This window comes from Drosophila nasuta, chromosome 3 (assembly GCF_023558535.2).
Source record: "Drosophila nasuta strain 15112-1781.00 chromosome 3, ASM2355853v1, whole genome shotgun sequence".
Lineage (NCBI taxonomy): Eukaryota > Metazoa > Arthropoda > Insecta > Diptera > Drosophilidae > Drosophila > Drosophila nasuta.
In genome coordinates, this window is record NC_083457.1 from 27,139,860 (window position 1) to 27,166,506 (window position 26,647).

General features: G+C 38.0%; 2 protein-coding genes across 23 annotated transcripts in view; one reads left to right on the top strand and one right to left on the bottom strand.

Moving 5' to 3' along the window:
- The first annotated feature begins 1,514 nt into the window (after nt 1–1,514).
- On the top strand, nt 1,515–3,409 carry LOC132792404 (uncharacterized). Its single transcript, XM_060801766.1, has 2 exons — nt 1,515–1,742; nt 2,260–3,409. The coding sequence occupies exons 1-2, from the start codon at nt 1,634–1,636 to the stop codon at nt 3,150–3,152; spliced, it is 1,002 nt and encodes a 333-aa protein (XP_060657749.1). The 5' UTR covers nt 1,515–1,633; the 3' UTR covers nt 3,153–3,409.
- A 9,055-nt stretch (nt 3,410–12,464) lies between these two features.
- LOC132793323 (trichohyalin) overlaps nt 12,465–26,647 on the bottom strand; it is a 44,066-nt gene continuing 29,883 nt past the window's right edge. For 8 of the 22 annotated variants that reach the window (XM_060803135.1, XM_060803143.1, XM_060803133.1 and 5 more), the window contains 15 exons: nt 26,055–26,144; nt 25,754–25,999; nt 25,199–25,687; nt 23,916–23,954; nt 23,148–23,264; nt 22,221–22,241; nt 20,428–20,610; nt 19,989–20,309; nt 18,506–18,694; nt 16,389–18,137; nt 16,081–16,329; nt 14,709–15,151; nt 14,512–14,646; nt 13,571–13,631; nt 12,465–13,500 (listed from right to left, as the gene is read on the bottom strand). In XM_060803135.1, the coding sequence (XP_060659118.1) occupies nt 13,465–13,500; nt 13,571–13,631; nt 14,512–14,646; nt 14,709–15,151; nt 16,081–16,329; nt 16,389–18,137; nt 18,506–18,694; nt 19,989–20,309; nt 20,428–20,610; nt 22,221–22,241; nt 23,148–23,264; nt 23,916–23,954; nt 25,199–25,687; nt 25,754–25,999; nt 26,055–26,144 (4,368 nt within the window). In that variant the 3' untranslated portion in view covers nt 12,465–13,464. Of the gene's footprint in view, nt 13,501–13,570; nt 13,632–14,511; nt 14,647–14,708; nt 15,152–16,080; nt 16,330–16,388; nt 18,138–18,505; nt 18,695–19,988; nt 20,310–20,427; nt 20,611–22,220; nt 22,242–23,147; nt 23,265–23,915; nt 23,955–24,730; nt 24,764–25,192; nt 25,688–25,753; nt 26,000–26,054; nt 26,145–26,647 lie in introns of all 22 variants that reach the window. The other 14 variants (XM_060803136.1, XM_060803155.1, XM_060803140.1 and 11 more) reach the window with 9 other exon arrangements.

Sequence of the window (26,647 nt, forward strand, 5' to 3'; positions counted from 1 at the left end):
AACAACGATTGTGTAGGCATACATACGAATATATGTATGTATATACGGTTCGTATATGTATGCATTATGCATACATACCACATGTGTAAGTATTATGTAAATAAACTTACATACGTGTAGACAGAGGCGTAGATAGAAATTAAGGAAGGGATTTAAAAAGATGCCCCATATATGTATGTACATACATATTAAATAAGTCTATTCTCTAATAAGTTGACGAATATATGTAACTATAATATTATTATGTTCAAATTTGATTCATTTATAAGATATCAAATCATAAAGTTAAAAATTGGGGTTTTCTTTTGGAAAAACCTTTTCCACCTGAAATTGTAATATATCATAAAATGTTTCACTTACGTTTTCTTGTGTGATGAAAATATAAATTTAATTTAGCTTTGTTATTATTTTATATTACTCCGTATGTCAATTATTAGTTCGTAAAATTTAAACACAACTTCCTCACAAAATAAGCAGATGCTACAAAATTATGTACGTAATTTGAAATTATTCATATTTACTTGTTTGGTATAAATTTAAAATAATTCAAATCAAAAAAAGTAATATTTCATATGCATGTCAATTAATTGTTTCTAAAATACAAATAAAATACAATGCAATAAATACATCTTCATATATGTACATACATACGTAATTGAAAATTATTTTGTATTCATTAGAAGTATTGTGTCTACTTATGATAATAAATATAAAAAAACCTACATTAAGCCTTGCACTTTTATTGACTAATTTAGTTATCTTTTCTTCCACTAATGTTTATTAAAAAAATACTAAAAATGATGTTCGTATTTGAAAATTATTTTAGATTAATTAGAAATAATTAGTGTACTTAAATATAAAAAAAACTCACATTAAAATTGCATTTTTATTGACTAATTTAGTTATCGTTTTTACCACTAATGTTTATTGAATGATGTACATATGTAATTACAAATTATTTTGAATTGATTGGAAGTAATTTTGCTACTTAATATATACAAACAAAACGTACAATAAACCTTGCATTGATAATAAATTTTGATCCACTAATGTTTTTTAGTAAGTTGGTAACAAGTTACATCAAACAGGTTTTCATTGCAAACCTAACAACCCTCTTGGCTGCGCTACTGACATGCATACATACAACGACGACGTCGGAGGCATGAAAGCGATGAAGACTACAACGACGACGACGTCGACGATGACGATGCGATGCGATGACGACGAAAACGCGAACAACGAACAACGAAGACCACAGCAGTAAAAGCAACAACGAAACGACGAAACAACGAAATAACGAAACGATGAAACGATGGCATGACTGTACTATGTACGTGTATGTACAGCAGCAGTGTATACAAACAAACGACGACGAACACGCACGCACACAAGTTTGCTTTTTGATTGTGTGAGTGCGTGTATGTGTGTGTGTGTGTATGTCTGTGTGTGTACCATGCACAACAACCAGGTATTGTAGAGGCTAGGCGGAGGGTATGTACGCGCTTCGCGCCTGTTGCAAAATTCAGTGCCGCTGTTTCGTTCGTGACGAAAGGATGTACGCTCGGTTGTCGAGCGTATGAAACGTACAAACACACACACGCAAGCACACACACATACATATACCTAGACAAAGATGATGCAGGGGGACAATATGATGAACATGGGGAAGAATGGCGAATTTGATGAGCTATCTCAGCTGCTCAAATCTTGGAATGTCAGCGAACTGTTGCCGCATTTGCAAGGTAAACAAACATATTTTGATGTATGATCGAATGAATGAATGAATGAGCGATGTTTGCGTGATGTTCAGTTGATGTAACTTTTTTATTTTGATTCAATTCTTGTATCTATGTATACATTTATGTATTTTAAATAGTGTTTTTATTTGTAATGATGTAAATTCACTTTTGATTATACTTATTGTATCTGTATTATCTTTGATGTATTTTAAATTATGTACAACTAATGAAACTTGATTTAACCTTTAATTTAAGTGTTTTAGCTCATTTCAAATTGATTTGTTTCCAATTGAGTACTTAATTCTGCAATTTTGATTTTATTGTTTTACACCTGTATTATCATTGATGTAACTTTAATGATGTATATTTAATGTAACTTATTTATTTGAACACCAAATGCGATGCAAATGTTTTTATACAAAATGTTTAACCTAATGTGAATACACTTTTGATTTTATTGATGTATCTGTATAACAACTGATGTATTTTAACTGATGTACAACTGATGTAACTTTTGCAGAGGAAGCCATCAACGTGCAGGAGCTGCAGATGCTGAAGCGACATCATCTAAATGAGCTGCTGCGCAACTTTCGCTACGGCACCAGAATACGCTTCGAACATCATCTCGAGCGTTGGCGTCGCTGGATCAATATGCCACTTCAGGATGCGCCTGTGGATGCGGAGACGCACTGCAGCAGCAGCAACAACAGCTGCGGCATCAGCGGGGGAGGTGGCAACAAGACTGTGACCCACTGCAATGGCTGCCAGTGCAACATAAGTGCGCCGATGACGATGACAGAGTCGCATTCCAAGAGCGATCTGCTGGATGATCAAAGCAAACAGCTGCCCTCGGAGCCATTTGTCTCGCTCAACGAGGAGCCCGATGGATCCGCCTTCAATGTGCCACTGCCTCTCGGTGATCACACGGAGCTGGTGCACACCGAGCTGGTGACGTCGGATCTGATCAAGCCAGAGCTGCCGGAGATGGAGTGCAGCGTGGAGAGCGGCGTCACAGTCTTGGCCATACTGCAAGCGTCGCCAGTAAAGGCGCATGCGCTGCTCGAGCGATTGGGGCACAATGAGCAGTTGGATGCAGTGCAGCGACTGCTGCTCATACAGCTCATCTGCAGTTACTACGAGGACAATCGATTGCATTTGACGCTGCAGCGAAGTCATCTGCTGGAACGCGAGATTCTTCAGCTGTTCCCCAAGGAGCAGTTGTGCTTCTATCGCACCGAGCGACGTGGCAAGATCTATGTGCGTTTCACCAACATGAAGAGGAACAAACGCATCGGTAGCCAGCGGGATCAGAAACGGAGACGCGAGGAGTCGGTGGCGGCGCCTTGCAGCTATGTCTCGAAGCAGGGGACGTACGGGGGCGATGCCATGTCCAGTCCGGAGAGATCAGATTGAATACACTATAAGCACTAGCCATAGCCTTAGCTCATAAGCAAGCATCTCTTAAAGACATGCTGCCTACTATTCTATCGATTACTTTTTTTAAATTGTAATTTTAGCTACTCTATTCCTTCTTCTCAGTCCTATTTATCACGAGCCTATTTTTATCTATCTATTTAAGTTGATAATTAATTTCCGATTTCTTTTATTTAATTTTTTAAATAACTCTTTTATCTCAGCTTAGTATTTATAATATTTGAGTTACCTTAGACATTCTGCCATGCAATTGTAGTTTTAATAAAATTGCAGTTGATATTTATGAAAATTGAAAGTGGTTTGTTTTTTAATTGCAGCGAAAAGCTGTTGAAAGCTCTGTTCTGGGTTAAAAGCTGATTAATTTGAGAGCTTATCTCAGTCTTGTCTTGTTTACAGCTCTTAACAATTTGTAGATTTAATGTATATTCAAATCGTTTGAAAGTTGATATTAATAAACTTTCAAAGTGTATTATTAAAAGCTATATAATGGTTTGAAAGCTCAAAGCGGTTTCAGTTGAGAGTTTTATTGAAGTTTATTTGGTTTACAGCCTTTTATATTACATTTTAATTGATTATTTCATGGAATTACGGAGGCTTATTTTTGTTAATTGAATAATAAAGCTGTTTTAGGGGCTTTTCGAGGGGTTGAAAGCTCAAAGCTGTTAATGTTGAGAGTTTTAGAGAATATTATTTGGCTTACAGCCTTTTAGATTCTGTTTTAATTACTTTTTTATTGAACATACAAAGTATAATATTTGTTAATTGAATAAAAGAGCTGTTTATAGCTTTGCTAGGGGTTGAAAGCTCACAGCTGGTTAAGTTGATAGCGTTTACTAGAGAGCTTTCTCTTGTTTACTGTCTCTTGGGTAGAGTATCTGGGCATCGTTTCAGGTGGTCTGGCCGCAATCACGTAGTGAAATAAATCTAGCGAGATACGCGGTGACACTTGGCCAAGTGTCGGAGGGTGACGAGTGATGGAGGGTTTGGGTCACGTAGAGCGAAGACAACGAAATGCTTTGGCTGTTCACATTTTCTTTTTGGCCAAAGTCAACACAGAAACAGAAGACAGCGCGAGCGTGCTCGTCTATCTACTAGAATATTACATGTGTACATATATTTATGGCTTTACGAGTTGTCGTTGTTGTTGTTGTTGTTGTTGCCATAAAGTACACAAGTAGCCAGACAATTTGGCAGGCGACAGCGAGAAAGAGAGAGCGCAAGAGAGTGGAAGAGAGAGAGAGTGGAATACTGATTACATCAGCAGCAGAAAATAGCCAAGTTTTAACAATTGGATCGATTAGTTAGCTGACTTGGCGACGAATCGAGCACTTGTATCTTACAGATACAGATACAACTACAACTACACATATACAGATACAGCTACACAGTCACTTTGTTGGCACTATGTAAACTTAATTAAAAAATTTGCAATATGGAAAAGTTGCCGTCAGCTTTTCGTTTGAGCGAAACTACGCGTAGCTACAAAAATACAACAACTGTCGCCTGGCAATTAAATCAGCCAGAACGCAGCACAGTGCCGCCATCTGTTGTTGTAGCTTGCTGATAATGATGATGGTGCAAAAGATGTGGCAATTGCCCACGCCCTCATGTGGGCGACTCTCTATCTGTGTGTGTGTGTGTGTGTCTGCTGACTCTCAGGCTAATTAATTACGCGCTTCGCGCTTTTAGCTGTTGCCAGCGTTTTGCACTTGAGTCGCTTGTTTTCTGCTAATTGACTTTATCTCATTGTCGCGACAATGAACAAACAAAACTATCTTGCAGATACACACAAACACACTCATCCATATGTATCTGCGTGTGATAAGAGCGCAAAAATCGTTCCATTTCGTATCTTTTGTTAATAACCAATTTTGATTTGTTTTTCTTTCGAATTTCCCATTGCATTTCCATGCTCTACTCTTCAACAAAGGGGCGTGCATATTGTATATTATATAGACCTATACTTATCTGTATCTATGCATGTTTGTATGTGTGTGTGTGGAAATGTCTGTTTTTTCATGTATCTAATGGATACACGCAGCAGACAAACGCTCTGCAGCTGGCCACACGATAAATAGGTCGTCGGCTACAAAACTATTTGTCGCTGGCCACAACCACAACTACAGCCAAAGCTACAACTACAGTTGATGTATTTTCAAAATCTATGTGTGTGTGTGTGTATGCAATGTATATAAAGCTGGTGAGAGAGCTTTGCAGCTGTAAAAGCTCTTGCTATAGTTTGCTGTTGTTGTTTTTTTTTTTCTGTTTTCTTTTCTATTACACTTTACGTATACATTCACACATATGTACAGATTTGAATATCTGTTTGTGGCAGCATAAATTTTGATCGGCGAATGAAAGCAAATTGCAGCTATTAACATGTCAATAGCCAGAGAACATTGATCAATGCTGTTCTACAAGCTGTTCATTGTACATCGAACAGTCTGTCTGTGAATGTGTGATGACTCTATTGTGTGCTCCCCCTCTCGCTCTAGCAATTACCCACATACGCACACATGACTGCATACCTATGTATGTATGTATGTGAATGTGTGTGTGTGAGTCTCTCTATTTATCTTCCTCTCCCTCTTGGCTGTTCACACAAACAAACATTTGCTTTAGCTGCAGGGAAAGTAGGTCAATTACACGTGTCATATACAAGTACTTACATACGCATACACAAGTATTACATACACATACACATATGTACATATATGTACGTATGTACGTATGTATTTATCTACTTTATGCTTGAACAGCATATCGCACTATCGTTGTTGCTGTGTGTTGCTTCAGCTCATTACTTAAAAAATGAAAAACTTATTATTACTGTTGTTGGACTTTTCTTGCCCTCTTTGAGAGCAAATATGTTTTTGGGTCAGATGGCCGCATAAACATTTGTTTATACCCAAAAAAGAAACAAAAAAAAAACTGAGCAAGATTAAACAAATAGAAAACAGACGCGAATAGAAAATGGAATGTCGAAAATAGTTTTATCGATAAATCGATTTTTGAGCACTAAGCTTTTAAGCTGACATTGCTTGACACAAATTGTTCTTCAATTAAGCTTTAATTATTTATGCGACAGAGCTTTTAATAATTCGTATTTCGATATCAATGGAAAATAAGCTGATTTCAAATGCTAGGCTTACACGACTTTACTTATTTCGTTAAAAATATGTTCAAGTTATGCTGAGAACTGTAAAATGTTTTAGAATTAAAGGGCAAACTCAGTTGAATAACTTGAAAGCCTGCAAGCAATCGCTTAGCGTAATTTTGCCTCTAGATTAGGTTTCCAAAATGGCTATCTTTGGCTCATTATGCCATACATCCTAACCCCTCCCTCCATCCCTCTTGGATGCTTGCAACATGCCTTGTTGCAGCCCCCTGGCTGATGACATAATGAGCATATTTATAACGACGGCAAGTGGAAACTGGTAATAATCCGCATGCAGCATGCATAACAAGGAAGCTACCCCAAAAAATATGTTTATATGCCTCTATATATGTATGTAGTAGTATATGGAGAAGGGTGCAAAACTGGGGCGCCACACCCCCAACAAAAAATGGCGTAATATGAAGAGAGGCAAAAAAAGCATAAAGAGGACACACGCTTCAAGGCTTTGCCTTTGCCCCCAAGAATTTAGCCATTAAATTGCGAAAAAGCTTCCATTGCTGTGGAAAGGACGTTGAAAGGACGAAGCCATTGGAATTTGCCAGCTTCGAGTGGGCGCCATTATAGAGGGACGCAATGCGAGAACGAGTGAGAGGGAGAGAGAGAGAGGCGACGAGTGAGATAGCCATACGAGTATAAGCGTTGTACAAGTGCGTGTGTGTGTGCGACGAGAAATTGGGTCAATCGATAAAAGTCAGCACTAGCAAAGCAGCGACGTTGACGTCGACGCCAACGGCGGCAGCGCGGCTGCAGCACATGCGCCAACTGACAAAACTGTTTGGGGGTTGTTGCTTGAAAACCAAAAAGCTTTTTGCTGTTGCTGCGGAAGCTTGTGCAGAGCTTGGCGGTAATCCAATTGTAGCTGGGCAGTAATAACTAACTGTATATAAAGCATTCAATGTATGTGTGTATGTGAGTTGCTTTGTAAGCAGGTACATATGTGCCTAACGGTACATGGTTCATGTGACCCCAGCAAATGCTCGTTAACAAATACATATGTATGTACACACACATTCATATACTTAAGATTACATCATACTGTGTAGGTGCACGACTTTGTCTGTGTATGTGTGTGTGTTTGTTGTAAGGGGGAGGACTGACTTTTAATATTTTATAGGGCAGCTGGCACTGCGATTCCAATTGCGTTGGCTGCTGCTTTCCTTCCCCCTTTCCCAACATCAGCCCATTTTGTGGGTCCATTAAATGGGAACGCGAGAAGTCAGAATTCCATATTCAGTTTACATGAGCATAAAATAAATAATGCCGCATAATGAATGTGTTTTATTATGGGGCGTGGAGCCTACTGATTTCATTTGAGTTAAGTTGATTGCATTTCCATTAAAATTGTAATATGTGTAATGGCATATTTACTTAAGTTTTTATCTAATTCTCAATACTCCTCTTCAAGCGACCGTTAAAATGTCTTACTTGCACTGCTTATCAGACACTTAACACCATACACTGCTTGAACTGCTTATGGTTTGTAAATGCACAAGCAGTTTATGTTAACGCAATGTGAGCTAACAGTTCGCATGTTAACGCAATGCTGTTAAACGGCTATGGACGCGTTTTTGAGCAGCGTGAAGTTAGCTGCGCTTGTGTACGCAAACTTGTGAAAAAAACGTTGGCTTAATATTCAAAGTGATTTTTGTTTGTTTTATAATTATAATTTTAAATAATGTTATTGTAATTCATTACAATACAGCAGTGGTGCAGTGATACATAATTGCTAAACAGAACCAAATGTGGTTTTTCGGTAGTTTTAAACGGTTGGCACTTACCAAGCTTCGGTTCAAAATCTATTCGCATCGAAACTATTCGCATGCGAGTTTAAAATGAGGAATTTTTCAAAAGCCATTTTTAAACGGAAATTAAATCAGCGGAAGATGGACTCTCGCGTTGTGAAAAAAATGTCTTAAACGGGGTCTCCTTTTTGTTAGCACGAAAATTATTGTGTTTAACAACAACGCGTTGGGTTTTTGGCGCTTTGAAAAAATACTAAATGTAGTGTTGCCAGATAGAATTTAGTGGTGTTTGTGCACGTTGGTATATACTGTTCGGCATTAAAATATGTATTTTGGATAGCTGTTGAATAAAGCAGGTATTTATTTAAAGAATACTTTTCAAAAATAAAGTATTCATAACAATACTATATGACGCGAAAATTAAATCACAATGAATTTCATATTATTTGAAATATACTTTATTGGTAGGCAGTTTTGAAGAACATTTGTAATGACATTTATATATAATGAACATGTTTCAAATAATCGTTTCCATTTTCATACCATTTTTCATCTCGATTTTAATATTCTTCTATGTATGTATATAATAAATTTATTTATATTTTGTTTTGTTGTTTTTTTTTGTTGTTATTTGTTTTTATTATTTGTATTTTGTTTTTGGTTTGTTTTTTTTTTAGTTGCTGCAGTTGCGTTCTTGTTGCTTTTGTTGTTTGTTTTGTTTTGTTTAATGCATATACCTTGTAAACTTATTTAGTTCATATATGTATAATATATATATATATGTATATATATATTTATATGTATATGTATGTATATGTATGTGTATATATATAATGGCTTATCTATATATATATAATATATATATAAGTATTTATTTATTATTTATTTATCAATAATCAATATCGTAGATCACCAAACTTGTTAAAAAAATGTTTACACGAATTGTATGTTGTCTCTTTCATTTGTTTTCTTTTCCTAGTTATCTTTTCCATTTGCTCGCTAATCTGAAATTTACTGCTGCTGTTCAGTTTGTTGTTGTTGTTCTTGTTGTTTTTGTTATGGCTTTATCGTATGTGATGATCGTATGTGGTACTTCTCGGCCTACGGTAGTCAGCTACGGTATCTGATGACATTGAGTTACTTTGCTCGTATTTGTTTTTAAGTAAATATTTTGCGCTTTCTATAATAATTTTTAAATATTCTTGTACATATCTATGTGAGTGTGAGTGTTTATATGTTTGTATGTATATTTACTTAGTAGTCTACATATGTACACAAAAGTACACATGATCTGATTATTAAGGTTTATCTTCTATCGGAGTTGCCGATCTCTCGACATCATCAAACAAAATAAATTTAAATTATCTTATGTTTGTTTGTGTCTATGTGTGAGTGTGTGTGTTACATGCATTCTCTCGCACTTAATAAATTCATAATTGGCCTTACTTTAAAGCTACATTTAATGCCCAAACAATTTGTTACTGTGTGTTGAGTATGTGTGTGTTTGTGTGTGTGTAGTTAATTATTGAGTTTACAATTTGCTAAATTACATAATAGAATTTCTAGTTTTGGTTTTTGTTGTATAGAAAAAGTTGAAGCTTTTCTTTCATTATTTTTTGTTGTTAATTGTACGAGTTTTACCTTTCCGATCCTTTTCATCAAAAGGATCAGTAATCTTTATTTAGTTTTAGTTTTTTTGTTTTGTTTTTGTAATTTGTAATTTGGGTACACGACGGCGGGGATAATATGATTAAAGTGTTCTCTTTCATTCTCATTATTATATTTTAATTTATCGTTTAAGTTAAGTCTATGCATCTGCATATGTATATGTGTTTATAGACAATGTACCGTTAGTTCTCGTCAGTTGTTTTTGTTGTTTGTTGTTCTTGAAACTATCTAGGCTAATAATAAGTTGAGTTTTTCATATCGTAGTCGAAAGGCAAGTGTTTCATTTCTATTTAATACTCGAGAGTGAGTAAAATCAGAATAAATATAATAATCGAATAATCGAGTAATCGAATTTTGGTGCTATGCTATATTCTCTTTTTTTTCTTTATTCCTTGTTTGTTTTTACCTATATAATCATTTGCTCTAAGCCCCGATATGTTGGCTTCCAACAGATCTTATTGTTAATTTTTCGAGTTATCGTAGTAAGTGTTTGTATGTGTGTGTGTGTGTTTGTGTATCGGTGTCACTGTCAGTATGTATGTGTGTGTGGGGGTGTCTGTCATATCTGATATTGTCAATTGTTGTGTTTGTTTGTTGGTTGAGTGTTCAGTTGATTTGTCTTAAATTGCTTGATTAAACTGTACTTCTCAATTGATCAAACGATCAATCGTCGTCTTGGAATGATAATGGTATGGATTATATATATGTATGTGTATATATATGTATATATAAGTAGTAGTAGTTGTAGTGTTACGTGTTGTCATATATAATACAGCTGCTGTTATGCTTATACTTTAGTTAAATGGCCCTGGAATCGGCCTTAGATACTAGATACATATATATGTATATATACATATATTTATCGTATATTTGTAGTATGTACACACTTGCCGATTGAGAGTGGGCGGGTGCACTCTCAACCTGGGGGCAATGTTTACCGATAATAAGGTTTATTACTTGACTTGCAACTCGTGTTAATGCGTTTACCCGTCGTTCCTAGTTTAGGAACTTTATGGGGGCCCTTAGTTATGTACACAAAGCGAACGTAAATCGAGTCGAATCGAATCGAAACGAATACGTTGCTCATATCTAACGATATACGTAAGTATAATTTAAGTAACGTAACGTACTTGTATCTTACTTGACTGACTTGAGACACGATGTGTGAATAACAGGGTATGCTTTATATGTTCTATGCTTTGCCTAATTGCCTAATGGTTAGGATAACGGTAACGATATCGATATCGATAATTTTCTTGATCGATATCTATTTTGGGCTAATATTAATGCTTATGAAGTGTTGTTCTCGAAACTAATATTGCAGCGATAAATTGGGTTTACTTGGTCATTTAAATATACCTATCGATAATTCGATATCATCGAGTGTGCTATATGTGGGAGTTCGAAATTCGAACTGAGACTGCTTTCTCTACGCACACACACAAAACTAACTTGGTTTTTATTTATCCATCGATTTATTTGGGATTCATAGTCATAATCTGATTTCATTTCGTTCTGTGATATTCTGTTAGATGATATGATTGTGTTTGTTGTTGTTCTGTTGAGTGTCCATGGGATTGTGTTCTACGACTTGAAATCAATAATTAATTGGGGTATTCCCCTAATATTCAACTAACGTCTAACTTCTATACAATTAAATGCGTCAACAACAAACATAATTAAACGATATTAAATACCAATATTTTTGTAATAACCATTAGCGGGAATATCTTGTTTGAATTCCAGCAGAAACACAATTTTTCTACGCATAATTCCAAACTTCGCTGGCAGTGATAAAAATGTATATATTTCAATAAAGATAATAAACAATAAGAAATTTAAATATTATTCTCGGATATACATATAATACTATATATGAGTGTAACAATAACACCTTTTGAGAGTTATCGACCGTGAGAGAGTCGCTTCAAAGCTCATTCACAGCAAGAGAGTGTAGAGTTTAGAGTTTGGAGAGTAGAATGCGGTGAGACCAGAGTTGAAATTGATCTAGTTACTTTTCTCTAGGGATATTCATGTGTTTGTAGTCTGATAGATGTATGTATATTTAACTAATTAAAATAGATTTCCAATTTCAATAGTTTATTTTTATTTGAATAATTCGAATTTATAGGCATATTTTTTGTATATATTATTTGTTATTTTCTTTGTTGTTCTTCATCTTGATTTCTTTTCTTTCTTTTTTTTGTCGGTTGTTGTTTGTTGTGTTTCTTCCTTGTTCTTTGGTACACGGCTAAAGGCTACGCAATAGAATATTATACTCGTAATGCTCATACAAGTAGCTACAATATACAGATAATCGTATATATATAGATATCGTATCGTATTGTGGGTTATATTTAGTATAAATTATTGCTCTACTTTTTATTTGTATTATTATTATTATTATTTGTTTTATTTTTGTATATTTGTATTCATATTGTTCGATTGCGATAAATGCGTCTATGCTGTATGTACAGTGTATGCATGTAATTATGTATGTATGTATGTATGTATGTGGGATGTATGCATATGATTTCGTTCTTCATCTTCATCTTCATCATCATCGTCAATTGTTCAGATTTAACTAACTATAACAGAGGCTAGCATATCGATAACTACAAATATGTATTTTAATAATTATGTATACGTCGTCAGCGCCTAACAATTTATATGTAGTATAATTTATGTATATTAAATAATTTATTATTCATTTTGCATTAGTTTTCTCTTTGATGTTTTCATTTGGTTTTTGTTTTTTCTTTTATTTATTTTGGTTATTGTGAATCACATTCGCGCCGTATGCAAAACTAATGATGGGATTTTCCTTATCAAACGTGCAAATTTCTTTTTTTTTTTTTTTGCAGAGCTGTGCCGAGAGTGAAACTATTGAATGTCACGAAAATGTCTCACAATCGTGAGAACGCAGATCGTGTGAACTGCAATTTCGTTTGCCGGGAAAGTGTAGTCGACTTTTCAGCGCATCGATCGAAAATGTACAAAAATGATCATGTCAACAGTTAACTAGACAGCGAGACAGCCAGAGAAGAAATAGGGGAGGAAATTGAGTGTGTGGAGTGTAAAGCGAGACAAATAGTATATTTATATACTATATAGAGATGACGTGTCTGCTGTAGCGTGGTGTGTGTGAGAAAGAGAAAGATAGCGAGAGCGTTTTTAGAGATAGAGTATACGTAAGAGTGTGGCATTTAAGGGTATACATAGAGTTAAGTTGTAAGTTCGAGAGAGTTACAATAATTACGTAACGTCGTTACGTGACGCGTTACGTTCTGACTGACATTTACATAAATGCATCCATAATTTGAGTATAGCGGCAACCTAATTACAATACAATAAATATCAAATAATTTGCTTGCATTTACATATGTCATTTACAAATGTGTCTGTGTTCGTGTCTGTGTGTGTGTTTCTTTGTGTATATAGAATATGTGTGTGTGTAAGTGTGTGTGGTACATAGTAGTTGAAGAAATACTGCATAGTCGGTATTGTTATCGGTATCGGTATCGGTATCGGTAGTATACAAAGTAGTAGACAGTGCTGTTGTTGTTCTTGTTTTTGTGTTTTTTTTTTTTCATTTTCTTTTCATCTTTTGTTTTTTTTCTTCTTGTTCTATTTGCTTTGTAAATATTCATTCTTCGTCTTCTTCTTCTTTTGTTAATATTGTGGGTTCTGTTGCTGTTTCTCTTTAGAAGAAGCTCTTCAAGAAGCCAGCGGGACCAGCCTGAAATGTTGAATGATATATTGAAATAAGTTAGTCTATTAGTAAATTGCAATTAATTCTTTCAACTTACGTCCGCTTGCTGTTGCTGTGTTTGTGCTTGTTTGACTTTGGCTTGAGCGATCTTTAAGGCTCTGCAATGGTAATAGTTATAAAGAATTTTAAATATTGTATGTAATATGAGAGGAAATCTTTTCTTCGTAGATGTTGTTTCTTTCAACTTTTCCTATTCTAAATTTTGTGTATTCTTTATTATTCAATTTTATACCCGCTACCCATAGGGTAGAAGAAGGTAGAATATATTTCTTTTATTCGAAATGGGTAGCGGGTATCTCACAGTCGAGTACACTCGACTGTAGCTTTCTTACTTGTTTTTGTTTTGTGGAAAGTTATTTGCCTTGTAGCACTCTTCATTATATCCTCTTCTAAATTATTTAGTTTCTTAATTATGTTTGTTAGGAGTTGTGAAAAGTTTAAGTGCAAATATTTTCTTAATTGTGTATAATAGTTGCGAAAAGTTGAAATCTTTTCATTCAACTTTTTTTATTCTAATCTGTTATTATAAATTATTTAGTTTCTAAATTATTTCGTTTAAGAATTATTAAAAGTTAGAAGTGGAAATAGTTTGTTTTCTTTGCATTAAATTTAATTAAATATTTGAATTTCGTAATGATTTAATTTTCATTGTAAACTAATCTGAATTATTGAATTTCCTTATGATTGTATTAAACTTTTTCTACTCTAATCTGTTCTTTTTAGCATAATTTTCTTTCAACTCTTCCTATTATAAATTATTTAGTTTCTTAATTATTTCGTTAGAAGTGAAAATAGTTTCTTTTCTTTCCATTCAATTTTTTCTATTCTAAATGATTAAATTTCTTAATGATACCATCTCTATTCTAAGCTAATCTAAATTATTAAATTTCTTAGTGATTGCATTTATTATTGAATTTTGAATTTCTTAATGATTGCATTTATTATGAGTTGTATCTTTTCTCTATGAAGTCTACTCACTGTTGCAAATCCATGATGGTCTTCTCCTTGGCGTTCTGCTCCTCTTGCGACATTTGTACCAACTGCAGCAGTCGCTCTGTCTCTGTTGCCGCCTTCTTGTGCTCCTCTTTTGTGTTCTGCAGCTCTTTGACGCAACTGCAAATGAATTGCAAATTAGTTTTGGTTCAGCTAAATGCTGTTTATCGCCTAAAACTTACGCTTCGAGTTGCCGTTGCGTGTCCATGAGCTTCTTGTTGAGCTCGCCAGCTGCCGCGGCGCCTCCTCCTTGGGTCTGCAGTGATTTCTCCAGTTGATCCATTTGTTCCTTTCGCTTGCGCAGCTGCACATCGAATTCGGCCATTTTCTTCTCCTTGTCCTCGATGTCCTTGCGCTTGGCCTCGATCTGTTTGCGCTGCTCGTCGATGATCTTGCGCTCGCCTTCGGTGGCCTTGGCCTGGTTGTCGATCTGCCTGCGCACCTCTTCCAGCTGCTTTTGCTGCTGCTCCAGCTGCTGGCGTTGCACATCTGTGGCCGCCGCGCCCGCACTGCCCGCTTGTTGCAGCTGTTGCATTTGCTGTTGCAACGTTTGAACCTGCTGTTGCAGTTGTTGCACCTGCTGCTGCGCCGTCTGCAGTTGCTTGGCCTGCTCCTGATTGGACATCTGTAAAGTGGGTGAGGAAGTGGTATTCAATTATGATGAATGTGAATATAATAATAGTATATTATTATATATACCAAATATAACATATGGTATATTTATGCCAAATAAAGATTTTGGTATATTTATACCAAATATAGATTATGGTATATTTATACCATATATAGATTATGGTATATTTATACCAAATATAGCTTATGGTATATTTATACAAAATATAGGATATGGTATATTTTAGTATTTTCTATGAATACTATGAATTCACTATTTTAGAGGTTTAAATGTAATTAAAAATTTAATTGTTTTAAACTTAATTGATATTTCTTTCTTTCTTTCTTTCTTGATATTTTAGTATTTTCTATGGATATTGATTCGGTATATTTTAAAGGTTAACATGTAATTGAAAATTTAATTGTTTTAAACTTGATATTTTAGTATTTTCTATGAATATGACATTGGTATATTTTAAAGGTTTAAATGTAATTGAAAATTTAATTGTTTCAACCTTATTCGACTTTCTTGATATTTTAGTATTTTCTATTTTAAAGATTTAAATGTTATTGAAAATTTAATTGTTTGAACCTTACTAATCTACTTCCTGGACATTTTAGTATTTTCTGTGAATATTAGTTCGGTATGTATGAAAGATTTAAATATAATTGAACATTTAATTGTTGTTTCCTTACTAAAACAATGGATTATTATCGACTTTCTTAAAATTTCAATATAAGCAATGAAAAAAACACTTTTTTAAATTATTTCTTATAGATTTACAAGCATGGCTACCTTATAATCGTTCTGTATTTTTTATTGAGACATTTTCTTGTTGACTTTTAATTTTTGTAGTAGCTTTTGAAATAATTTTTACTGATTTAGGAATTATATACTTAAAAGTAGGACGCTTATTTTCGGTTGTAGGTTTGTTGGCTCACCTGACTCTTTTCCAGCTCTTGCACAAGCAGCTCCAGCTGCTGCTGGAAGCGATCGCGCTCCGTGCACGCAGCTTGCAGTTCACCTTTGACCTTCTCAAGCTCCTTGGCATCGACGCCGCTGGCTGCAGCTGCGGCATTTTGTTGCTGCTGCGCTGCCGCCTGTTGCTGTTGTTGCTGTGTCATCTGCGACATCTGCTGCTGCATCTTTTGCATCTGGGCGTGCTGATCCTTGATGTGTTGGTCCATCAGCTGGGGAGTTAAGAGTGATGTTGTAGATATAGATCTTTAGATTACTTCTTCGAACTCACCTGTATGCGCTTGTGCATCTCCTGGGCCGCCTTGTCAGCCATGTCGGCGCGGTTCTTCTCTTGTTCGATGACCTTGCGCCACTGTTCGATCTCCTCGCGACTAGCGCCCGCTGCTGCGGCCGCTCCCTGCTGCCCTGATGGTCCAGCGGCGGACAAGGCGCGCTCGGACTCTTGCAGCTTCTGCTGCAGCACTTGGATCTCCTTCTGCATGGCCTGAATCTCGGCGGGAGCCGCTGGCGCCACGGGATGGCCGTTGCGCAGCTTGCGATTCTCCTCGCGTGTCTTTTGCAATTCCGTTTCGGCATTCTGCAGCTCCTTCTGGAAGTTCATCAGTATCTCCTGGCTCTTCTCCAGCTGCAGCACCAGCTGCTCTCGCTCCATGGCCAGCTGCTTGATGTCGCTCTCCAGCTTCTGCACGTGCTTCTCCAGCTGCGGATTGGCACCAGCACCACCAGCAGCACCAGCATTGCGACTTGTCTGACGCAACGTCTCCTTCTCTGATTCGGATTTCTCGAGGCGATCGTGGAGACGTCCCAGTTCGGCGCCCATGCGCTCGAATTCGATGCGCGTGGACTCGGTGTTCTCCTGCTGTTTGGCCAAATGCATTTGTGCCTTCTCCAGTTCCTTGGCCAAGCGACCGGCCTCCAGTTCGGTAGCATCGCGCGACTGCAGCGCCTTCTCGAGGCGATCACGCAGCCGATCGATCTCCTGTCGCTCGCCCGCCGAGATCGACATCGAGGCGGACGAACGCACCGGCTCGCCGGGGCTCACCGAGGACTGTTGCAGGCGCAAACGATCGACCTCCTTCAGCAGTTTCTCGTGCTTGTCGCGCGCCTTCTCCCGCTCAATGTGCGCACGCTCCAGTTCGCTGCGCTGCTTGTCCTGATTCGCCAGCAGTTTGGCCACCTCGCCCTTGGACAGCTCCAGCTGTAGGCTCGTCTCGTGCAGCTTGGACTCCATGTTCTGGATCTCGTTCTCGATCTTCTCGTACTTGTCCTTGTACTTCTCAAACGACTCCGACTCGTACTGCGACTTGCCGCGTATCGTCTCCAGCTCCATCAGCGTCTTGTCCAGCTTCTCGCGCAGCCGCTCGTTCTCCTCCTTGAGACGTCGCGTCTCGCGGCCAAACGTATCGGTGTCCTGCAGCTTGCGCAGCTCTACCTGATTCTTCTCATAGCGTTCACGCATCTTCTCCAACTCGACGGCATAGTGAGCGGCCTCCTCCTTGGCCGCCTCGACACTGGCGCCCGCCTTGGTCTGCGCAGCATGTGCGCGCTCCAGCTCGTAGGTGACACGCTCCAGCTCGGACTGGAAGTGCTCCTTCTCGCCCTGCGAGCGTCGAATGTCCGTCTGCAGTTTGTCGAAGCGATCGCGATTGTGCTCGAGTTCGCTGCGTGCATTATCCTCGCACTCCTTGGCGCGACTCAGCTGCAGTGCAGCACGATCGCAGGCCTCCTGCAACCGTGTGCTCTCGTCCTGCAGCTTGCGCAGATCCTCGCGTGCCTTCGATGCCGCCAAACCGGAGCGTTCGGCCTCCACCTCGAGACGGGCACGATCCGCTTCGGCGGTGTCGCAACGCGACTGCAGACGATAGATTTCGTTTTGAGCACGATCGTATTTCTCGAGCATCTTCTCGAACTCCTTGTTCGAGGTGTCCTTCTCGTCGATCAGTTTCTGGCTGGCGTAGAGAGCCTTGTCCAGCTTCTCCTTGAGTATCTCCACCTCGGTGACAGCATCGTCACGCTCCATCTGCAAACACACACAGAGAGAAAGTAGTGAGTGGAATTTGAGTACAGGGTATAGAGCAGTCGATGTGACCTGATGGTCAAAAGCGTGAGTGTTTTTTTTTTTATTATTTTTTTAACGAAGCTACAATAATTTACAAACAGCCAATTCACTGGTTCAGTTTCAGTTGTCATGCGATTATAGTATATTTTGGTTAGTTTAGAGTATGCAGTTTTTTTTTTAGTATTTTGATAGTTATAGTATATAGCATAGAGTATAGTATATATCGAGCCAATTGGAAAGCATTTATGTGAGTGCATGTAGTACCTCTCTCATGAGTATTTTGTGAGTCAATCTTTTTGGTTGCTTTTGTTGATGGGTCATCAAATTACCTGCAATTTTTGTTGTATGGCATGCGATTTCTCGTAGCGCTCCTTCAACACTTCCAAATCGGTTTGCATCGCCTCCCGATCGCGAGCGGCCTTCATCAGCAGCGTCTGCGATGACTCCGAGCGCTCCTTGAGCGTCTCCAGTTCATCGGAGAACTGATCCCGCTCCTTCTGTATGCGCGCTAGCTGCATCTGTTATGTGTGTTTGTTTTCGATTTGTTCATTTCATAATATTCATTCATGGTAGTTGTAGTAGTAGTAGTATCATTTGTGGGATGCATGGGAATACACACGCATGGCACAGACAGTTTGAAAGATAGATATACTTATATGTATGCGTAGGAAGTACATTTATATATAGTAGATATATATGTTTAGTATATGTATTTATGATGCGTGTTAGTATGTGTCTTTGAATGCGATAATCGTGTGTTGATACTGAACAAAAAGCAAGCTTCTGCTTCGGGGGAAAGGTTTTGAAAATTAAACCTAAATTTATAAATTCTTTTGAGAAATATAAATAATTAATATTAATAATATGTGCTCCAGAGAGAACATTTGAAAAATTATGCCTAAATTTCTTAATTATTTTGCGAAATATAAATAATATTTAGGAGAGAAATATTTTATTAATCATTAAATTTGTAAAATATCGTTTTAAATATAAATAAAAGTTTGACAACCTGATAAATTACATTTGAAATTACAATTAAATAGAATTATTTAAAAAAATAATAATGTGTTTATAATATTTTTCATTCAAAAACAGATATGAACCCAATATAAAAAACTGAAAAATACAAATAAAAAAAAAATAATAATAAATAAATATCAAAAAAATTAAAGTGAAGAAATATTAATTCAAATATATTAAAAAAATTAAAATAAAATAAATAAATAATATTCATTAAATAAAATACTCTTCTATTCGATTTGTTTTCAAAAATAGATGTTCCCTTTACATGAAATAATGAGATAAATATTATGATTAATTATTTTTAATAATATCCTTTGAAATGAATTATATGTAATATAAGTATAATAGTCAAATTTAAACTTATGTAAATATTTTGAAACTACTTCAAAAATTGTTCAGATACACAGAAATGTTCCTAATCATTTCCCAGGTTGCACTTGCTTTTCTTTCAGTGCATCGTAGGGGGTGGCTTGTGACTGGGCATGTTTTGTATATACAGCTATAAGGGATTATTTTGGGGGGCAGTTAGTGTTTCGGGCGGGGGCGAGGCAGTTTTGAGGGGGTAATCACAACACATTACAATTACAGTTCACAGACATCGATCTACGCATGAGTTTGTTGTTGTTATTGTTGTTGTTGCAAGGCTCGTTCTGTGGTGTTTAGATGTGTGTTTGTTTGTCTTGGGTTAGTTGTTGTTACAGCTTATTAGACAGAGAGTGATAGATAGTGAGTAGAGTGTGTTGATTGGGCTAAAAGGGTGGGTGGGAGGTAAGGGGGCAACCTGCATACCTGCGTCTTCTCAAGTTTCTCGCGAATGCGATCCGTGTCCAGAGTGAGAGTTTCGCGCTCCTTCTGCATGCGAGCCGCCTGGCCGAGAGCCTTGTCAAGCTGCGACTGCAGATTGTCGTAGTCGTAGGTGAGCTTCTCCTTTTCGAGGACGAGCCGTCGATTCTCGGCGCCCGCCTTGTCGAGCTTGTCCTGCAGATGATCGACCTCGTTCTGTGCCTTGTCCAGCGAATTCTGCAGCTTCTCATGCTGCAGCTGCGATTTGCCGAGCGTTGCCTGAGTGCGCTCCATTTCCTCCTTGATCTTCTCGACCTCGGAGAACGCCTGTGTGCGCAGTGAAGCGATTGAAGGAGGAGGAGGATGGTTGTTTGTTTTAGTTTTGGGGTTTTTGGTGGGGGAATTGGTAACTAGCTAAGAGAGTACTAAATGGTATATGGCCTACCCGATCGCGATCGGCGTGTATGCGAGAGACGCCGCTCTGGGCCTTCTCCAGCTCCTGGCGCAGACTCTCTTGCTCGCCTTGGGCGTTCTCCAGTTTCGCCTTGAGTCGATAGACTTCGCCCTGGCTCTTTTCCAGTTTCTCTTGCAGGGCAGCGGCTTCTTCGCGTGCACGCTCGGCGTCCGACTGCTCATTATCGAATTGCGGAGTTATCGTTATCGATTGTTGTGGTTGGTAGTTGTTGTTGTTCGGTTGTTGGGTTGATTGTTGTTCATTCAGAATTTGGTTGGAGGGTAAATTGGATATGGATACGGATATTATTTACAGGCACCACGTGAGCATGGTCTTAAATGATGGACTGATTGACTGACTGACTGTCTGACTGACTGATTGTCTGACTGACTGATTGTCTGATTTGATTTGATTTGATTGAAGGTCTGTCTTGTTTGGCAGACACAAAACAAAGGTAAACAACAAGTACGAATACTTAAAGATAATATACGATAACGATTACGAAAAGAGTACGATAACGATTACGATTACGATTAAGATTACGATTACGATAACAACTTCTAGAGCGAGCGAGCGATTTATGCTGCGAGAGACTGAGCACAAAAGCGAATTGACAATGACTCAAATGGAAGATGGGTTGAGGCGAAGGCGAAGGCGAAGGCGAAGGCAAAGGCGGTTGGTGGAAACGGCGACTGACAGACACAGAGAGAGAGAGAGCAGGCAATGATGCTGCCCTTTTGCAAACTGACAGCGATAGGTGGCGCTTGGGTGCAACAACACGAAGACAAAAGTATGTGTGCATAAATGTGTATGTGGGTGTGTGTGTGTGTTTGTGTTTGAATAGAGCAAAAGCTACAAGACTTAAGGTAAAGTAAGGAAAAGACTTTTTTGGCAAACTGTATGTGTGTGTGTGATAAATGTACAGATGTGTGTGTGTGTGTGGGAGTACATGAAATTAACAGCTTAGGTAAATCAAGCGAAAGTTTTATAACTTTTGCTGAAGCTCTTCAAAAACAGTTGCCCAAGTCACGTTGCAAATGGCTTCGAGACCTGTTCGGAGTTTTCTATGTACGACAAAGTTTTACAGGTAATACCTTGGGTACTTTTGTCATATCAGCTATTCAAAAGAGAATTGCCAATGCGAAAGATTAAAAGTAGTCGATGAAGAACTCAGACATCATTGTGTCAGAACTTCTTCAAGTCGACACATTTTTCAGAGATTAAAATGTATATTCAATTCCCTTTCTAGATTCGTTTTTGTTTTATCATTGCTGGATTTGTGTGGGGATTTGGGACTTTTTGAGTAAAGTACACACGAATCATGCAGAGGGAACACACACTCGAAACTCAGTTTCCAATCGATGTGGGAGAGATGAGAAAGCGTTCTTTATACAATGTCAATGGATGTAAACGTGTTTATTTTATATATAGTATGTGTGTAGTATGCATATGTATAGGCAGAAGTAGTATAAGTATATGTAGGTTAGTTTAGGCGAATGCAAGATACGAGTAGTTAGAACTGTACAGTAAATAAAACACATGACAATAATTGGATGGCACATTCAGATGGCAACTATTCAGCATAGTTAAGAGTTAGTTTTTTTTTTGGAATGGTCAGATGCGAGTTCTATGTCGATTGATTGATTAGTTTTGTTATATTGAATTTGGTATCAAATGTTTTAGTTGCTGTATCTTGTTACTAAAAATCTTGTTTGTTGTGTGTGTTGGTTGTATTTGTTAGTTTGTTTGTTTGTTTATGTTTTGGTTTATAAGCATTTACTCACAAAACGTTTTTCAGTTTCGCCCTATAGAAAATGAATGTAAGCACAACGGTTTAGATAGAGTTTAGGTTTTAGTATACATTGTTCAACAGCAAGATATTAAAAAATATTTTATTTATTATAAGATTCGTTAATATTTTTTCTTTCTTTTTCTTTTACTTTTACGTTAAAGCTAAAAGAGTAAAGATTAAATAAGGCAATTAAAACTTTGTTTATATTTTACAAATAGGCAATAACAAGTTGCTTCTAGGCTAGCATCGATCGATTCTACGTCATTAACTAGCATTATCGATATACGATTAATCATTAATGATTTTCAAGTTTGTCAAATCGAATATTTGATATTAATTCTCTTCATATTTTTGGGCGAGTCACTTTTGCTATTTGCTCATTGAATTTTATATACACTCAAATGTGATTGATTTGCTGGTGCAAATGTGTGCGCTTGTGTGAGTGTGTGTTGGTGTGCGCGCGTGTGTGTGTGTATCTGGTTGAGTGTGCTTGTGTTGTGGTTGTTGTGCCACCAATGAGACAGCTGAATGTTTGTGAAACTTAGAAATAGAGAGAAAGATATTTAGACTTTGATGCAGTAGAAAGTAGTATACACAAGTATGCAGAGGTACGAGTATACGATTATATAGATATATTTATTTATATTGTATATCGTGTATAGTTCATGGATCGATCGAACCAATCGAGACTGTTATAGCACACGCACACAGAGACATGAAATCTTGCTTGAGACTTCGTACGAATACGAATATTACGAATACGCATAGTTAAACACGCAGACAACTAACTAAAGAGCACTCCGATACGAGTATATATATATATATATAGTATATGCATATGTATATAGATTGTATATATAGTATATTTTTGGAGTATAATGTTGGGTTTCTTAGGATGGTAATGAATGGCGAATCGTACCTGTGTCACTCTCAGCTCAGCCTGCGTGCGACGCAGCTCGGCAGACGCCTTGTCGGCACGCTCCTGCGCTCGATCCAGCTCCTGGGACGTCGTCATTGTGGTGCGGCCAAACGTTGTCTTTTCGCAGAGACGAAAACGAGAAACAACACAATTAGTATTAGGTAATCAAAATGGGTGCAATAAACAGTACAAAAAGTGCAACTACCGAGCATTAACAGCACAAACATTGAAAATATATATAAAAAAGATTAGCAAATTTTTGTTGAGTCCAGCAGGAAAGCAAACAGAATGGCATACGATGCGTATACGTAATGTGCATATAAAGTTTATTGTCTGTTTGTAGATCTGATTGATTAATGAGCATGAGTTTGATTTGGGATTTTTCGTTTATAAGATAAGCTTTGGGTGATTTAAAGTGCATTTAACGCTTTGAACATTTTTGTTTTCATTCGTTTTCATTTCGGTTCTCTTTAATATAATACAATATATGTTATATTGATATTTAGAACTATTCAACTCTTCTCACTAAGCTTCGTTGGCAGCCTAACAAATAAGCACTTTGTACAGTGTCAACATGGCGTATACTTAATGTTGAGCATTAACATTTCACAATTCAAATTGATGGCAATTTCAATGTGTACTAAGATATATTTTGTTGTTTGTTTTTTTTTTTTTGTTGTCTAGCGCAGTGAGCGATTATGCAAATTAGCTGACAAACTACTAAACATCTACTGGGTGGCCAAGTTCGTTCAGTTTTGGCCAACTTACCGATATTTTGCCCGTTTCGAACATTAACTTTTGTACATTCTGTAAAGTACGATATACAATACGATATATGCATGTTCAGCGTCAATTAAACCAAATACAAATAGAGACATTGCATGGGCATACTTAATTCAAAAGGGTGATGATGCTTACATATTCCCTTTTTCCCCACCCCCTTAGATATCCTTCGTTACCATACAGTGACTACACTTGAGTTATGCACTTCAATTTGTAATCGTGTAAGTGTAATTGAGATTAAATCAAAACCTCGTGAATACTGAATACGAAGTACTGAATACTGTATATAGTATGGGTGTTTATGGTGAATAGTGAATACTGAATACTGAGAGTGCTAAGTGCTGGGCAGGTGCTCATGTTTTGTTGACCCGACTAAAATGGTGCTAAAGCGAGAGAGAGAGAGAGAGAGAGTGGGAGGTGTGAAATGGCTAGGACAGGTGATTAGTAGCTGGTGCTAACGAGCTAAGCGAGCTGACCTTTAAGTTTCTGTTGCTCAATTCGGATGTTATACTATATATATTTGTATGCTTTCAATTTAGACAGAAACTTGTAGGATTTGCTGGATTTCATACAAAAAAAAAGAGGAAAATAAATAAATAACCTGCTGGCGCTAGATGCAAGATGCTAAAAATGGGGTTAACTAAAATGGTGTGTAGCTACAGGACTCTATAGAGAGATATAGAGGCGGGGGGTTGGTGCAGGTTTTAGGATTAGTACTACGAGATACGAGCACAACTTAAGGCACTACGAGATTAGGTTTTTTTTTTTTGTTAGGTAGGTAGGTTTGGCATTAGGCTTACTTTGTGTAGTGTGGTTTGTTCTTCTAGCTGCATCTATATGTTTTTTTTTATTTTGATTATTTGATATAGTAGTAGTAGTAGTAGTAGTAGTAGAGTGAGATATAGTAGAGTTGTAGTAGTAGTTGTTGTTGTTGTTGTTGGGGATGCGAGATGTTACAATAGTTGTAGTTGTAAGTGTACATGTAAATATAATAGGCACACATAGAGGCATATATATAGTAATAGTTTATATAAAGTAATGGATATTTGGTTATCGCTATCGTTATCGAATTCGACTTTAGATAAATTAGAGTAGCGTTTTGTTTTCGATTGTTACTTATATGTACACTGCACACAGAGGAACACATACATAACATATGTATTAGGTACATGACTATGGCATATGGATATGTATTGGTATATAGTATATAATAATGATTGATTATCGATTATTGTGTGAGTCGTAAACCGGTTATAATGCACGAGTACCTGCGAACGCTCCAGATCGTGTTTGAGCCTCTCGTTCTCCAGCTCGAGCCGTGCAATGCGCTGCTTCGTGGACTCCCAGTCGGCGCTGCTGCGTCCCATCTCGCAGGTGGCCTTCTCCAGCTCCGCCTTCGACTTGCCCAGTTCGCTCTGCGACGCCTCCAGCTTGATCTCGAGCCGCTCACGCTCATTCACCGCCCGCTCGAGGCGCGTCTGCAGCTTCTCGACATCGCTTTCGGCGGCGCGCAACTTCATCTTGTAGTCGGTCACCTCGCGCTCGTGGAGATCACGCTCCTCCTGCTTCTCGTGCTCGGCGCGATCGCGTTGCTCGCGCAGCTGCGCCATTTGCTTCTCCTTGTCGCCGATGGCCTCCTCGAGGCTGGTGAGTGCGCCCTCGGAGCTGCTGTGATGAGCTTGCATGGCGGAGAGACGAGCCCGTGCCATGTCCACCTGGTTGTCCTTCTCCTTCAGCAAGTCCTCGAGATTCTCAATCTGTGGATCGAGGTGGGAGTGTGTGTGTGAGTGAGTGTGAGGGAATGTTTTCTGTGGTGTTCTGACCTTGCGCTGAAGCACACTAATCTTTCGATCCTTGATGTCCATGTGATCCTTGAGCTCGGTCAGCTCGCTGGTTAGGCGATTGCGCTCCTGCACCGTCTGCAGCGTGCCTTGGGTCTTCTTCTCGATGAGACGGTTCTTCTCCTCGAGGCGGGCGCGCATCTCCTCGACGTCCGTCTGCAGCATGTTGTAGTGCTCCTCTTTGGCACATAGCGACTCCTTGAGCACCGCTATGTGCCGCTGATAGTCCTAACGAAAGGTTATGTTTACTGATACAACACAAAGCAAATTGGGCGGCAATTACCTGATGCTGCTCCTCGAGCGTTTTCATTTTGGCCGCCATCGCCAGAATCTCTTGATCCCTTCTTTGTATTTCAAGACGGAATTCGTCCAACTGCACGAGATTGTGGGTCGATTGTGTGGATTGAGTGGCGGGTTGGGAAAGGATATAAGATATAAGACAGACCAGATTTTAAAAATTGCATCACAACTGCAAAGCAACAACGCAGCTGCTTTTGCTGCCTACAATTAGTTTGTTTTTTTTTTTGCTCTTTTTTCTTTATTTAAAATATTTTTTATTTTTTTTTAGAGTTTCGAGTTTTTTTTTTGTGTGTAAAAAGTTTTGCTTGAATCTGTTGGTTAGTTCTTTGGGGTGCAAATTGCGGCGCAATTGTGTTGAATGTGATTCTGTTGGTGGGTTGTGGACTGGTTATACATGTCGTATGAGCAATGTTTAATGGGCAAGGTGTGTGGGCGTGGAAGTGGGCGTGGTCGTGGTAGTGGTCGTGGCAGTGGTCGAGCGAGCAAAACACTTTGAAATTGTTCTTGGGCAATGTGAGTATATTGTATATATGGATTGATGGCTGCAAAAGTCGTTGCCCCAACTGAGTGTTGTGT

What these genes read in the sequence shown, in the direction of transcription:
- LOC132792404 (XM_060801766.1), top strand. Translation starts at nt 1,634, where the DNA reads ATGATGCAGGGGGACAATATGATGAACATGGGGAAGAATGGCGAATTT. An exon ending in ACTGTTGCCGCATTTGCAAG is followed by an intron (nt 1,743 to 2,259) that starts GTAAACAAACAT and finishes TAACTTTTGCAG; the next exon opens with AGGAAGCCATCAACGTGCAG.